At 52.2% G+C, this 12,398-nt stretch overlaps 1 protein-coding gene across 1 annotated transcript in view; it reads left to right on the top strand.

Moving 5' to 3' along the window:
* ANKRD33B (ankyrin repeat domain 33B) overlaps positions 1 to 12,398 on the top strand; it is an 83,483-nt gene that overhangs the window by 47,001 nt on the left and 24,084 nt on the right. The window contains exon 2 of the mRNA XM_043601025.1: positions 2,792 to 2,921. Within this exon, the coding sequence (XP_043456960.1) occupies positions 2,792 to 2,921 (130 nt within the window). The remainder of the gene's footprint in view (positions 1 to 2,791; positions 2,922 to 12,398) is intronic.

Genomic DNA, 12,398 nt, shown 5'->3' with positions numbered 1-12,398 from the left:
TGTGTGTAAGATTGTGTATGTCGGGGTAATTTTTTTCTTCTCTGTTTTCAGATTTTTTTTCTGTAATAAATATGAGCCCCTTGTGTAATCATGTAGAAAGGAAGAGGTTACATTGTGTCCAGCATGCCTTGTTTATAAGTCTGCAAATTGTAGACCACTTGAGAAATACCTCCATCCAAAGAAGTTCAAAATGCGATTTTGGCACTTGCCAAATGGAGTCACAAGTTTTCCAGACCCTTTATGCAGCAGTGAGCTGACAAGGTGGGTGGGAGGATGTGGATGTTGGTGGCAGTGAACTCTAGTTGTCAGAGAAGCTGAAAGCTTTAGCAGCTTGTAAGCCTGGGATCACTTGTGCTCTCTTCTCTTTAAGTTTTTCTTTAATGTTTATTTATTTTTGAGAGAGAGAGAGAGAGAGTAATATTTATTTATTTTTGAGAGAGAGAGAGAGAGAGAGAGAGAGAGAGAGACAGAGAGCGAGGAAGGGAGAGAGAAAGAACGAGACATAGAATCTGAAGCAGGCTCCAGGCTCCGAGCTGTCAACACAGAGCCCGATGCGGGGCTCGAACTCACAAACCGTGAGATCATGACCTGAGCCGAAGTCAGATGCTTAACCGACTGAGCCACCCAGGCTCTCTCTTCTCTTTAAAATTGCTGTGAAACATTTCACTCTGTAGACAGAATGACTTAGTGCAAAGAATGTAATAAGCCGGGGCATATTAAATAGCCTTTCTTATAGTCCCAACATTATAGAGATCCTGGCATTGTAGAACAGGTGTCAGTATTTAAAAAATCTGTGGTAGTCTCTAAGACGAAAGAGTCTAACATTTGTGATTCGCTCTTCTCTTTTGGGACAGCAACTAGGACCTTATTGAGATAAGCCGGTGGGAGCGCCCATGCCTCCTCCTTGTTCCGTGAAAAACTGCATTCTTGTTAAAAGTCTGGCAACAGTAGAGCTGGGTCACCGTGGCGTGGCTCCAGACTTAAGCTCTGCATCCCCCGTGGGGTGGTTGTGTGTGGCTGGCGGGGCTCAGATCATGCGATCATTAACTCCGGATTGACACGTCTTTCCCTGGGCTGAGTTTTTGCACGTGCCGCTGAATCCACGTGTGTGAGGAGCCTTCGATCGTTTTCCTTTGTTACGAAGCGTTGGATCAGCTCAGCTCAGCTGCTGCTGTAGCAAAACACTGTAAAATGGATGGCTTGTCAACAGCGGGAATTTGTTTCTCACGGTTCCGGAGCCTTGGCCATCTGAGACCAGGGTGCCGGCACGGCCGGGTTCTGGTGGGGGCATGCTTCCTGGCTCACGGATGACCGCCGTCACCGCTTGCCCAGCATGCGCGGGAATCCCCTGGGACGTCTTTTTTCTGACACCGGATCCGTGTCGTTTCTCCGTCCCAGTTCTCCAGCTCTCTGACCCCAACAGGGTCTCCAACAATTAATTCTGACATAGAGTTAGCACAGACCCCACAGGTTTTGGGCGCAGGCCCACAATACTGCCCCTACTTTCAGACTCCGGTGTCCACCCACGGGCCATAAAATTTGGGGATTCCCCCGCCCTCCACCTTCATGTTCGATAATTTGCTGGAATAACTCCCAGAACTCAGGCAGGCCCTTGACTGACTATCCCTGGCTTATCATAAAGGGTGAAAGTCGGAAACAGCCGAATGGAAGAGGTGCTCAGGGCAGGGTGTGGGAAAGGGTGTAGCGATCGCATGCCCTTCCTGGTGTGCCACCCACCCGGCACCCCAGCCCCTTGATGTGTCCACCCACCCGGAAGCTCCCCAAACCCTGTCGTTCAGGAGTTTTTATGAAACTTACGTTAAGCAGACATGGTTTGCTCTAGCCGTCCAGTCATTGGCTACCGGGTGATCGCACTTGGTCTGCAGCCCTGCTCCCCCCACCGAGGTAGGGTTGGGTGATACAGAGCAGCGGCGAGATCCGACCTCCAACGTACATGGTGGGTGGTCTTTCTAGAGACTGGCCCCCATTTGGAAGCTACCGGCGCCCCGTCCCCGATGTGCGTCATCTCTTCTGCGTGTAAGAAACAGTCGTTTCTGAGGGTTTTAAGAGCTGTGCACCAGGAACTGGGGACAAAAGCCAAATCATTTGATTTTTATTACACACCCCCTCCCAACTGGTCTCCCCGCTTCCACTCTGGTCTCCTAGTGTATCTCCATCCAGCGGCCGGCCGGGATGCTGGCACTCGGTCTGAGCACTTGTGCGGTGGCCTCTGTGGTCCTGATGCGTCCTTGACTTCCTCCTTCTGGTTCTCACTGCTCCAGCCTGCGGGCCTCCCAGCTGGATGTTCCCCCTCTACGGCCCCCTTCCCTCACCGCCTTCCCGTCTGTGTCCAGTGACGTCTTCCCAGGGAGGCCCCCGCCCCCGACCTCTGAGCATCCTACCTGAGACCGAGCCACGTCCCCCCTGCACTCACAGCCTCTCGTACCCTAATCTACCTTCTAACCGTCATTACCCGTATGTTAGGTGTAGAGTTTGCTGTTTTTCCTCCCGCTAGAAGGCGAACCACGTAGGGCCGGAGTCTTGGCTCCCTGGTGTTTTCCAGGCACTGTGCCTCCCTCGCGGTCAGCGCTCGATATTAACGCTGGAGGACGAGAACATGGCTGGCTTGTTCTAAACTGCCACCCAGAACCTGGACTCAGGGTTCTCTGTTCCCACCACTGCTCGCCCAGCACCCCCCTCCCTGCCCCCAGGGGACGGTACACGCACACGGGGCCTGCAGGGGTGATGCTTGGGCTCTGCCCCTCTGACCCGCTTCCCTCTTCACTTCTAGACCGGCCTTATTGTCGCCTGCTACCACGGCTTTGTGGATACTGTTGTGGTCTTAGCAGAGTGCCCCCACGTTGACGTCAACTGGCAGGACAGCGAGGGGAACACGGCCCTAATCACGGCTGCGCAGGCAGGTAAGACCCAGCTCTTCCCTCCCAGAGCCGAGGCTGGGGAGCAGCTACCCGGTGGTGGGGTTGAGGGGGGCCCCCCCTCACATGCACTCAGCTCGCGAGATTATTGTAAAGACGGGAATTGATCAGAAATCTGTTCTCCGAGTAAGAGGTGCGAGAAACTGCTGCTCAGTATGCAAACACATCATCGTAGTGCATTCGGGACGATACAGAGTTTACTTGTGCAGAGCTCAGCGTTGGGCGGACCTCACCCTGACGCCCGAACGTGACGTGACGCTGCATCGGCCACCCGGCCTTGTCATCCTTCACCTAGAGCCTCGCGCCCCACCCGGTGCTTGGAGCTGGGGGCCGGGAGAGGCTGGTGGACTCCTAGCTGAAAGAGACACAAGTGAGAGTTACTGTATCAAATCGGCATATTTACAAGGTCACCTGACACTTGCCTGCGGCGTGAAGACGAGCCAGGAGCTGCCTGCTGAGGGTGTGTCAGGGCAACGAGGCAGGACTGTTGGGGAGACAGCTCGGCCGGTGTGCGTCCCACTGAGTGTCCTCCGGCCCAAGACGGTCATTGCCAGGAGCGGCACTTCTGCCCACACCAACAAGTGCCTTGTGGCTGTCCTCTTCTAGCATCATTTGTGGGAGACAGACGCAAAGCTGTGCCCATCCCTTCAGAACCACGCGTCATTTGTAACTGTGGCCTTGAGTGGGTTTGTCACTTGACCACTTTGTGGCTACTTTGTGGCCAAGAGCCAAACTCTTGGCTTCCGAGAGTAATCTCTTTCGTCAGTCGGGCTGTCAGTCGCAAAGAAGCCGCTTCCCGCTGAGTCGGGAAGAAAAGGCGTTCGCTTATTACAGGAATGTAGGACCCCTCACCGTGTCGCTGGGAGCTGCCGAGTGTCGGACTCGGGGCTGGGAGGCGGGCAGAGATGCCCCAAGCCATGCCGCACACTGATTCTGGAAACACAGCGTCTGCTGCTACCACCGTGGCGAGACCTCTCAGTCCCGTATTTTGCATCACGAGCGCCTGGGTCAGAGCCAGCGTGGGTGACTTGGACCCAGGGAGCCCAGGGAGCCCGCAAAGCCAGCATCTGGCAGTTCCGTTCCCCGTAATGTAGCAGGAAGTAGTCTGTACACGCTGCTTTTCGGTCGAGGTGGGTGAGCGGAGAATTCCCCAAACGTAGGGGCCAGGCTGTGCGAACACCCGTTCGCCTCAGCAGGTTTCAGGGTATGAAGCTTTGCCCTCGTAGAGGCACCCCACGCTTTGTAAAGCCCAGGTCCACAGTGTCCTGAATGGCAAAGGTGTAAGAGGCTATCGTGAGGCACTCGGTGATCGTGGCTCCTTATTCAACCCCTCCCCCTGGCCGGGAACCAGGGATGCCAAAGTCAAGGGCAGTTCTGCCCTCAAGTAATTCTCCAGCTCGGTAGGCATCTGACGGCAGGTGCACTGGGTGGTGTGGGCAGAATGGGCCTGGGGGTTCAGGATAGGGGTCGGGCAAGAGGGGGGCTTGAACTGAGTGCCAAGGAACTCAGAGGGAGGCCGTGGCAGGCGAGGCATCCAAAGGCGCGGGGCCAGGAGGGAGCCCGGCGCTACTCAGGCACTGTATGTGGCAGTAGGATTGAGTGTGACTCGCAGAGGTGAGGGGTGGTCCCGTGAGGAGATGGGGACCAGATCATTAAGGGTCTAGGTACCAAATCCGTTTGGGTGCCATGAGGCTGGGTGTGTGAAGCCAAGGGCTGACCCATCCTGGGAGTCCAGAAGCGGTTTCAGAGGCAGAGAAGGAGCAAAAAAGCCGCCTGGCGGAAAGTGACGTGTGATGTGGATGGTGGAGGGGAGGTGGCAGCTGGGATGGCCTCTAGCCTCGGGACAGGGGATGACTGATGCAGAGGGGTACACGGAGAGCAGTAGGTGGGGAAGCACCGGCCCCACCTGGTGCGCAGGCCTTTGAGACGTGACACGTGTAAGAGGTCTCCACGGCAGGTGGACGGTCTGGAGCTCCAAACTCCAGTGCTCCCATGGGGGACAGATCGGGGCGTCAGGGGTGGGTGGAGAGAACGCTAGGAGAATGTGCAGTAGGAAGAGATTTCCTTTCTTGCTGATTGGCAAGAACTCTGTGTGTGTTAAGGATTTTGGTTGTGGTTTAATACTCGTGAGACACCTTCTGAATTCTTGCCTTTTCAAAATGTCGCACTGGGACGTCTGGGTGGCTCGGTCAGATAGGCGTCCGGCTTCGGCTCAGGTCATGATCTCGTGGTCTGTGGGTTTGAGCCCCACGTGGGGCTCTGTGCTGACAGCTCGGAGCCTGGAGCCTGCTTCGGATTCTGCGTCTCCCTCTCTGCTCCTCCCCCGCTCACACTTGTGTGTGCACTCTCTCTCTCTCAAAAATAAACATCAAAAAAAATTTTTTTAACTGAAAAAAGAAAATGCATTTTGTGTTCACATAAGGGCAACAATCTGTCCTTTGCCCTTTTTTTCCCTCATTGAGTGTTGCAGGGGAATCAGTGGGAGTCCAGCCTGTGTTTGTGTCTTTGCTGATACCTGGGTATTGCCGAGGCTTGGAAATACCTCCCGCCTCATCCTTGACATTGAAAACACCCCCTCCCCAACTATCCTACCTCTCAGCTCCTCTCTGTGCTCGTCTTGACTTTTTTAGGTATATTTTTACTGCAGGAAACACTTTTCTGTTAATCTCTTTGAAACACTACCCGCCTTGTTTTGTTCTTTCTTCCTGAGATTCCCTCTTAAGGGGAGAATAAGTCACCTGGTCCTGCCGTCACGGCTTTCTCTCCCTTTTTTTTCTTTTCCCTACCCTTTTAAGCACTGGGTAAATTCTGCATATTACTTCAGTAGTTTATTTTCTGCCATTCCCTGGGTTACATTTACTTTATTCGTCTTGAACATGTGTAGGGTCAGTCTGTTCAGCCGTCTGTAACAAAAGTCCCAGAAACTGGAGGTGGGGATTAAACAACAGAAATTTGTTTCTCCGAGTTCTGGAGGCTGGGAATCCAGGATCCAGATGTCAGGGGATTTGGTTCCTGGTAAGGACTCTCTTCCTGGCTTCTTGTACATGGTGCCTCCCTGCTGTGTCCTCACTCCGTGGAGAGAGAGCGTGAGGTCTCTGGCGTCTCCTCCTATTTATTTACGTGTTTGTTTACTCATTTTGAGAGAGAGAGCGCGAGCGAGCAGGGGAGAGAGGCAGAGGGAGAGAGAGAATCCTACGCAGGCTTCGTGCTCAGCACAGAGCTCGACTCGGGGCTCGATCCCATGACCCTGAGATCATGACCTGAGCCCAAATCAAGAGTCGGACGCTCGACTGACTGAGCCAGCCAGCCGCCCCGTGGCGTCTCCTCTTACAAGGACACCTGTCCAATTGGATCAGGGCTCCCCTGTGACCACGTGGAACTTTAATTATTTCCACAATGGCCCTATCTCCAAATGTAGTCACACTGGGTCTTGGGGTTTCAACATATGAATTGGGGGGGGGGACATGAACATTCATTCTGTAACACCCATCCTTATGCAGGGACCGTGCTTTTCCTGAATTGATGTATTTTAAGTCGAAGATGACGTAGGCCCTCTCAGGGCTAGAGAGAGGCCCAGCAAAGGGGGGGCCGTTGAGCCTAGGCTCAGGGCCCATGGCCCTGCGGTGCAGGCGGAGGAATCGGGGGCTACACGCAGCCCTGGTTCGTCCCTGTGGTTTCATTTCCAGGCTGCGCGTGGTGGGGCAGCAGCCTGTGTTATGAGGACGAGCCCCCACCGTCGCGTGCTCGCTCTACGCTGGGACCACCAGCGACTTCCTGTCCGGCCTTGTGTCCTGGGTGGGTCTCAGTGCCCCCCAGCCCCAGCCCACCTTTCTTTCTGGCCCCGCCCTTCTCGTTTGGGCCACTGCTGACTTTCCCAAGGTCTTGATGGGCTGCTTGGGGCCTTCCCTGTGTCCCGCATCCGTCTCCACCTCCAGCAGTCCCTTTGTGGTTCCCCGCAGCTCTGCTGCCTTCTCGCCACTCCTTTGGTCACCCGTGGGAGGCAGGGAAGGGGACGAGACTCGTGTGTTCATGGCCCCCCACTCTGACCTCAAGAGAGCTGGGGGTCCCTGCTGGAGCCTCTCCTCCGGCTTGGGTCAGGTTGCAGCGTGGTTACATCACTAGGGATGATCCAAGCATGGCCGGGGTATATTTAGTTACATGGGCACCACGGGTAGACGAGTAGTGGGCAGGTGCCCGGGCCGTGGCCCGGACTGGGTGGTCCAGCAGGATGGCTGTCCTGGGCGCTTTCTCCGCCTGGCACCGGGGGTGTGCCACTCAGTTGAGTATAAAATAGAACACACAGTGTTTGGAAGAAAACCACATAAGCAGCTAAAGGTCAACACAGAAAGCCAGTAGAGTTCAGGGTGAAAATCTCCTAGCTTCTCCCTCACTCCCAGGGCTCCAGCTCTGTTGTCTGGAGGTAGCCGTGGTTAATTTGATGTGTACATGGCTTTTCTTCTATCTTCTTAAACAATAGGTATATCATTACAATCTATTTTCTTTTCTTGTTTTTTTTTTAATGTTTATTTATTTGGTTGGAGAGAGAGAGTGAGAGAGAGAGAAAATGAGCAGGGGAGGGGCAGAGAGGGAGAGAGAGGATCTCAAGCAGTCTCGGAGCTGTTGGCACAGAGCCCGACACGGGGGCTTGATCTCCTGGTCCATGAAATCATGACCTGAGCCAAAATCAAGAGTTGGACGCTCAACTGAGCCACCCAGGGGCCCCGCTTTCCTTGTTTTTAAGTTTTCTCTTTCTGCTGGTGTCCGTGATCCTTAACTTGCTTACTGAGTTGCTCAAGCTGGGAATGAGGCCACTTCTCCGGCCCCACCCTCTTCTCCACCTGGCTCCCCCTCCCTGTTCCTGGGCTCTGACGCCTGGGACATCCGCCCCAAGCCTGCTTTAGAACTGACTAGTTTGGGGGGTGCTGGGAGGGGAGGGTTTTTTTTTGCCACCTTAAAAAATCTGACTGAAAAGCATTTCCTTGTTTGTCTTAATTGCCTCAAAGGAGGAAGTGATTTTTCCCTAATTTGTTTCTGAAGGTGGTGACGGGACCCCCAGGGGTTGCCCCTCTCCCTGTGAACATTGGGACCTTACAACACAGCCTGGTTCTCATCACCAGCCTGGGGTGGGTAATCTGTGTTTTGATGCAGATTTGGTTAAAACAAGGATTGCCTAGCTCTGCCCCCACAGTTTCAGATTGAAAAAGTCTGGGGAGGGGCCTGAGAATGTGCATCTCACTAAGTTCCCAGCCCATGCTGCTGCTGCTGCTGCTGGTCTGGGGATCCCACGGGGAGAAGGGCAGAGAGAGGGAGACACAGAATCTGAAGCATGCTCCGGCCTCTGAGCTATCACCACAAAATCCAATGCGAGGCTCGAACCCCCAAACCGCGAGATCAGGACCCAGATGCTTAACTGACTGAGCCACCCAGGCGCCCCAGGGAATTGAGGTCGTGGAGGCTGTCATAGCTTGCAGTGACTGGGGACGTCTCTCGGTGGGCATTCAAGGCTGGGGAAGCCACGCGGCCCGGTGAGATGTCGGAGGGATGCAGAGGCGTCATGAAAGCGAGAATAAAGGAAAGCAGCGGAGAATCTGTTCGTGCCTTTCCCCGCTGTTTTAGGAAAGCGGCTGTTTGAGCTTTCAGCTGAGACACGGTCGTGTCCCATTTTACCCCAATTGCATAACCAGTTTTATTTATTTGGTGAGTTCTTAATTCCAAAAGATGCCTAGCGATACGTGCTTACAGTAGAAAATCACCACGGAAGTATTCTTTTTTTTTTCTTTTTTTCTTAAAAAGGTCGTGTTCCCCTCTCTCACATTCTCTGTCTCACAAATCGACCAGCCACCTACACTTCCAGACCTCAGCGTCTCCCTTTCAGACCCACACGTGTGTGCGTGTGCGTTTTATTTACGTGCATAGGATAATTCCATGGAGACGGTGGCTTTAAGTTTTTCCACTTCGTAGATCCAGGAGATCTCTCTTCACATCGACCCGTGGACGCAAGACTTACCTTGTTACCATTGCAGCACACTCCTGAGTACGACTGTGCGTCCACGGCCGTGGCCCCCGTGTCCAGTAACTGTGAGGCAGTTCAGGAAACTGTAACTCACCCATTCTCTAGCAGATCCGCTCTTAAAACAAATATTTATTTAGCAATTACTTGACATCCAAGGGCTACCCACAGTGAGCCAAAGCACACAGAATCCAGCCTCCCAAACTTTGAGTGTAGTGCACGGGGGGTCTAAATTAGCCTGTTACAGACAATGCTGTAGTGAAGTCGTTTGTGTCTGGGGGCGCATTTAAAAATATACATATATATATATATTTTAATGTTTATTTTTGAAAGAGAGAGCATGAGCAGGGGAGGGGCAGGGAGAGGGAGGGGGACGGAGGATCTGAAGCAGGCTCTGTGCTGACGGCCGCAAGCCCGATGCGGGGCTTGAACTCTGGAACGGTGAGATCACGACCTGAGCTGAAGTCAGATGCTAAACCGGTGAAGCCACCCAGGCGGCCCTGGGGGTGCGTTTCTGAAGAGGGTGTATTGAGCAACAGGTCAGTTGTCAGATGGCTGGAGTGAGGAATTGTAAGGGGACTGTCTGCAGAGGCGGGACCCCGGGGGAGTGACCCAGGCAGAGGCCTGCCCCTCAGTTCATTCACCTGACACTGCGAAGGGGAAGCTGGCAGTCTGTGGGGTGGGAGGGGGGTGGGAGGCAGGGGTGAGTACCCCCGTCTCTCCTTCTGCCGCAGCCCCTGCTGAGCCACACCAGAGACCTCAGGGCTGAGAATGGGCAGGTGCCCTTTCTGGAGGCCAGCCTCTGCGCCCGAAAGCAGGGGCAGAGAAGGAAGGGGAAGAAATGCGCGGGTAGATTCTTAGAACTCAATCGCTCGGTCAAAGACACGCACATTTCCATAGCTGCTGCCGAGGGGCCTTTAGAAAAAAACCGCAACAATTTATACTTTCCACCGAGTTCCCAAGGGCATTCTTGCCAACCCTGGGAAAGATCAATCTTTAGTGTTTGCCAGTCCCTGAATTATGGTTTGCACTTGTGTTTGCCTGATTCTCACGGCAGCCCAGGATCTGCTGTGATGTTTCTGGGCGCAGGTGACCGAGCACCCAGTGAAACAGGGCTTCGATGACGAAGAAGCTGCCTTCTCTTGCAACACGATGTTTCTGAAGGCCACGGTGATGCGGTTGCTTCATTGAGCGGCTCCGAGAGGCCAGGATCGGGGAGCCAGCTTCTCAGAAGTGCTGTTGACATTTCCCTCATGCTGCCAAGACTAACACAGGGAGACTTTGGGAGGGGGGAGCAAATCCCTGTCTGTGTCCTATTCTCTAGGGCAGGAAAACATTCCCAGATGCCTCCAGCAGAGTTTTGTTTACATCTCACTGCCAGGGTTGTGTTACATGCCCCGTGCCAAAGCAAGTCACTGGCAAGGGTGACAGAATGACCCCAGATGACTTGGTCTGGTCAACGTTGGCCCCAACAGGATCCGTGTGGTTAGGGAAAACTTTAAAGCAACCAAATGCTTATATTATTTGATATCACAACTGAACTGAATGTCGGGGGTCTTGGCTTTCTACCGCACTCACTCAGCATTCATGAGTATAAATTAAGACGCAAATACCTTTGATCTGCCTGTCGAATGGTTCTCTAAGAAGTCTAACCTCTTCAGATACTTAATGCATAATAAAAATCCCACTGAATCTGTGTTAGGCCTTTACAATGGAGAGAGTGTATGAAAATAAATCCTCAAATAATCCCTAAATCTCATTTAGCCAGCAATTTCAACCTCTATCCCGCCCCAACAACAACAAAAAAATATAAGGTAAGGTAACCGAAGAAATGAGTTAGTCTCAGGAATGGAGTTAGGCATTTCCTTTCTCCGTTTCTCGTTCCTCTTTGACAGGAGTGTGACAACGTGAGGAAGTAGCAGGCGTCTTTTTGAGCTGGTGACACTATAGAGTTGGTTGGGTCTAAGTAACCTCTGGTGTCCTTGAAACTTGTTATTCCTTGAACCTATTTTTACAGTTCTGAAGGAAATGCACTGAGAGCTGGCCCGACATTCTGTATGCCTCTTACTGCAGAGGGCAGGGTGGCAGTGAGGACTGGGGCTGGGGGTGTGTGGGGGGGATGCTCAGGCTGCCCGTGCAAGGCCTGGCTCATGTACCGGATTTGGGGAGGGCCCCTTTCAGAGGAGAATGCATGACTCGGCTCGAAACCGGGAATAAATGCCTCTTCAGTTTATTTATTCTGTTATCACCTCCCACAGTCATGATTTTAGTCTGACTTCATTCTGATTTTTCTTTTTAGTTTTTTGAAGTGTTTTCCTTTTTCTTGGTTTCTGTGTGTTTTGATTAAGAAAGTAGAGGTTGGCAGGTTTCTGGGTTTTCCTAGCATTGCCCTGCCTTTTCCTGTAAAAGTCCTGTTTCCTGAGCCCTTCTCTCTGGCCACTGCAATGCCTCTCCAGGCAACAGCTCACCCTGCTGTTCATTCAGACACTGCCTGCCCCGCAGACTGAGAGGAAGCCCATCAATGACTTTCTCACACTCCCTTCTCGGTATCTCCCCACCGCCCCACCCCACTTGGGGAGCATCTATTTGCGCTTGTAGCTGTGGTTGGATGTGACATTTCCAAAGTCAACAGTTCCCTCTACTGGCCTGATTTGGAAATTTGGAAAAGTACATTTCAAGTACCTGGAGTCAAACTAGTCAAATCTTTGGACAACTCAAACCCTGTAACATTTTCCCATTTTTAGAGGAGCACGGGTTTATTGTCTGTTTCCTTCCCTCGAATAAAGGAGTAAACAAGACTCTTAGCCCAAAACTGGTATTCAATAAAATGTTGAGTTAATCAGCAATTAATACTTGTGATGTCCATGTAATTCTTACACAATGTAATTCCATGTCCTTATAATTCTTAGGTGGGTTATAGCTTGGTGATTAACCTTTTTGATAAGTGAATGTTTTCCAAGAGAGAGATAGTAATCCTTGAGCCATATCACTTTCCAGATATACATTTATTTTGCTGTCAATTGGAAGTTTTGGATGTATGAGCACGGTCATGAGGGTTGTAGTGGTGGTGGGAATCCACAGCCACATGGAAATGTGGGTCTGGGATACAAGGATGGTTCATGTGCCTAATTCAGGCTTGGAGGACCAGCAAAGAGCTTCCATTGGAAGAGATGGCTTATCAAGTAGCTGGGTAACAGAAGAAAAACAAGTTTATAAACATGTATGTTTCATGTACATACAGGAGATAACCAGGGAAAAATGAGTAACTCAAAGAGGTGACTTAGAACTCCAGCTTCTATGGGATCTTGAGCAAAGAACAAATAGGCGGAAAAATGACAGGACAAAACAAAGTAGTTTTAGGCTTCCAGGGATGGTACTCTGTGGGAAGGTAAACTAATGGTAGCTAAAGACTAGAAAGTTTGTCATGTAGATTTCTCTGGGGCCTCTCCAAG

Source organism: Prionailurus bengalensis, chromosome A1 (genome assembly GCF_016509475.1).
Source record: "Prionailurus bengalensis isolate Pbe53 chromosome A1, Fcat_Pben_1.1_paternal_pri, whole genome shotgun sequence".
Taxonomy (NCBI): Eukaryota; Metazoa; Chordata; class Mammalia; order Carnivora; family Felidae; genus Prionailurus; species Prionailurus bengalensis.
Note: the sequence above shows the minus strand (reverse complement) of the source record. Positions and strands in the feature narration are given on the sequence as shown.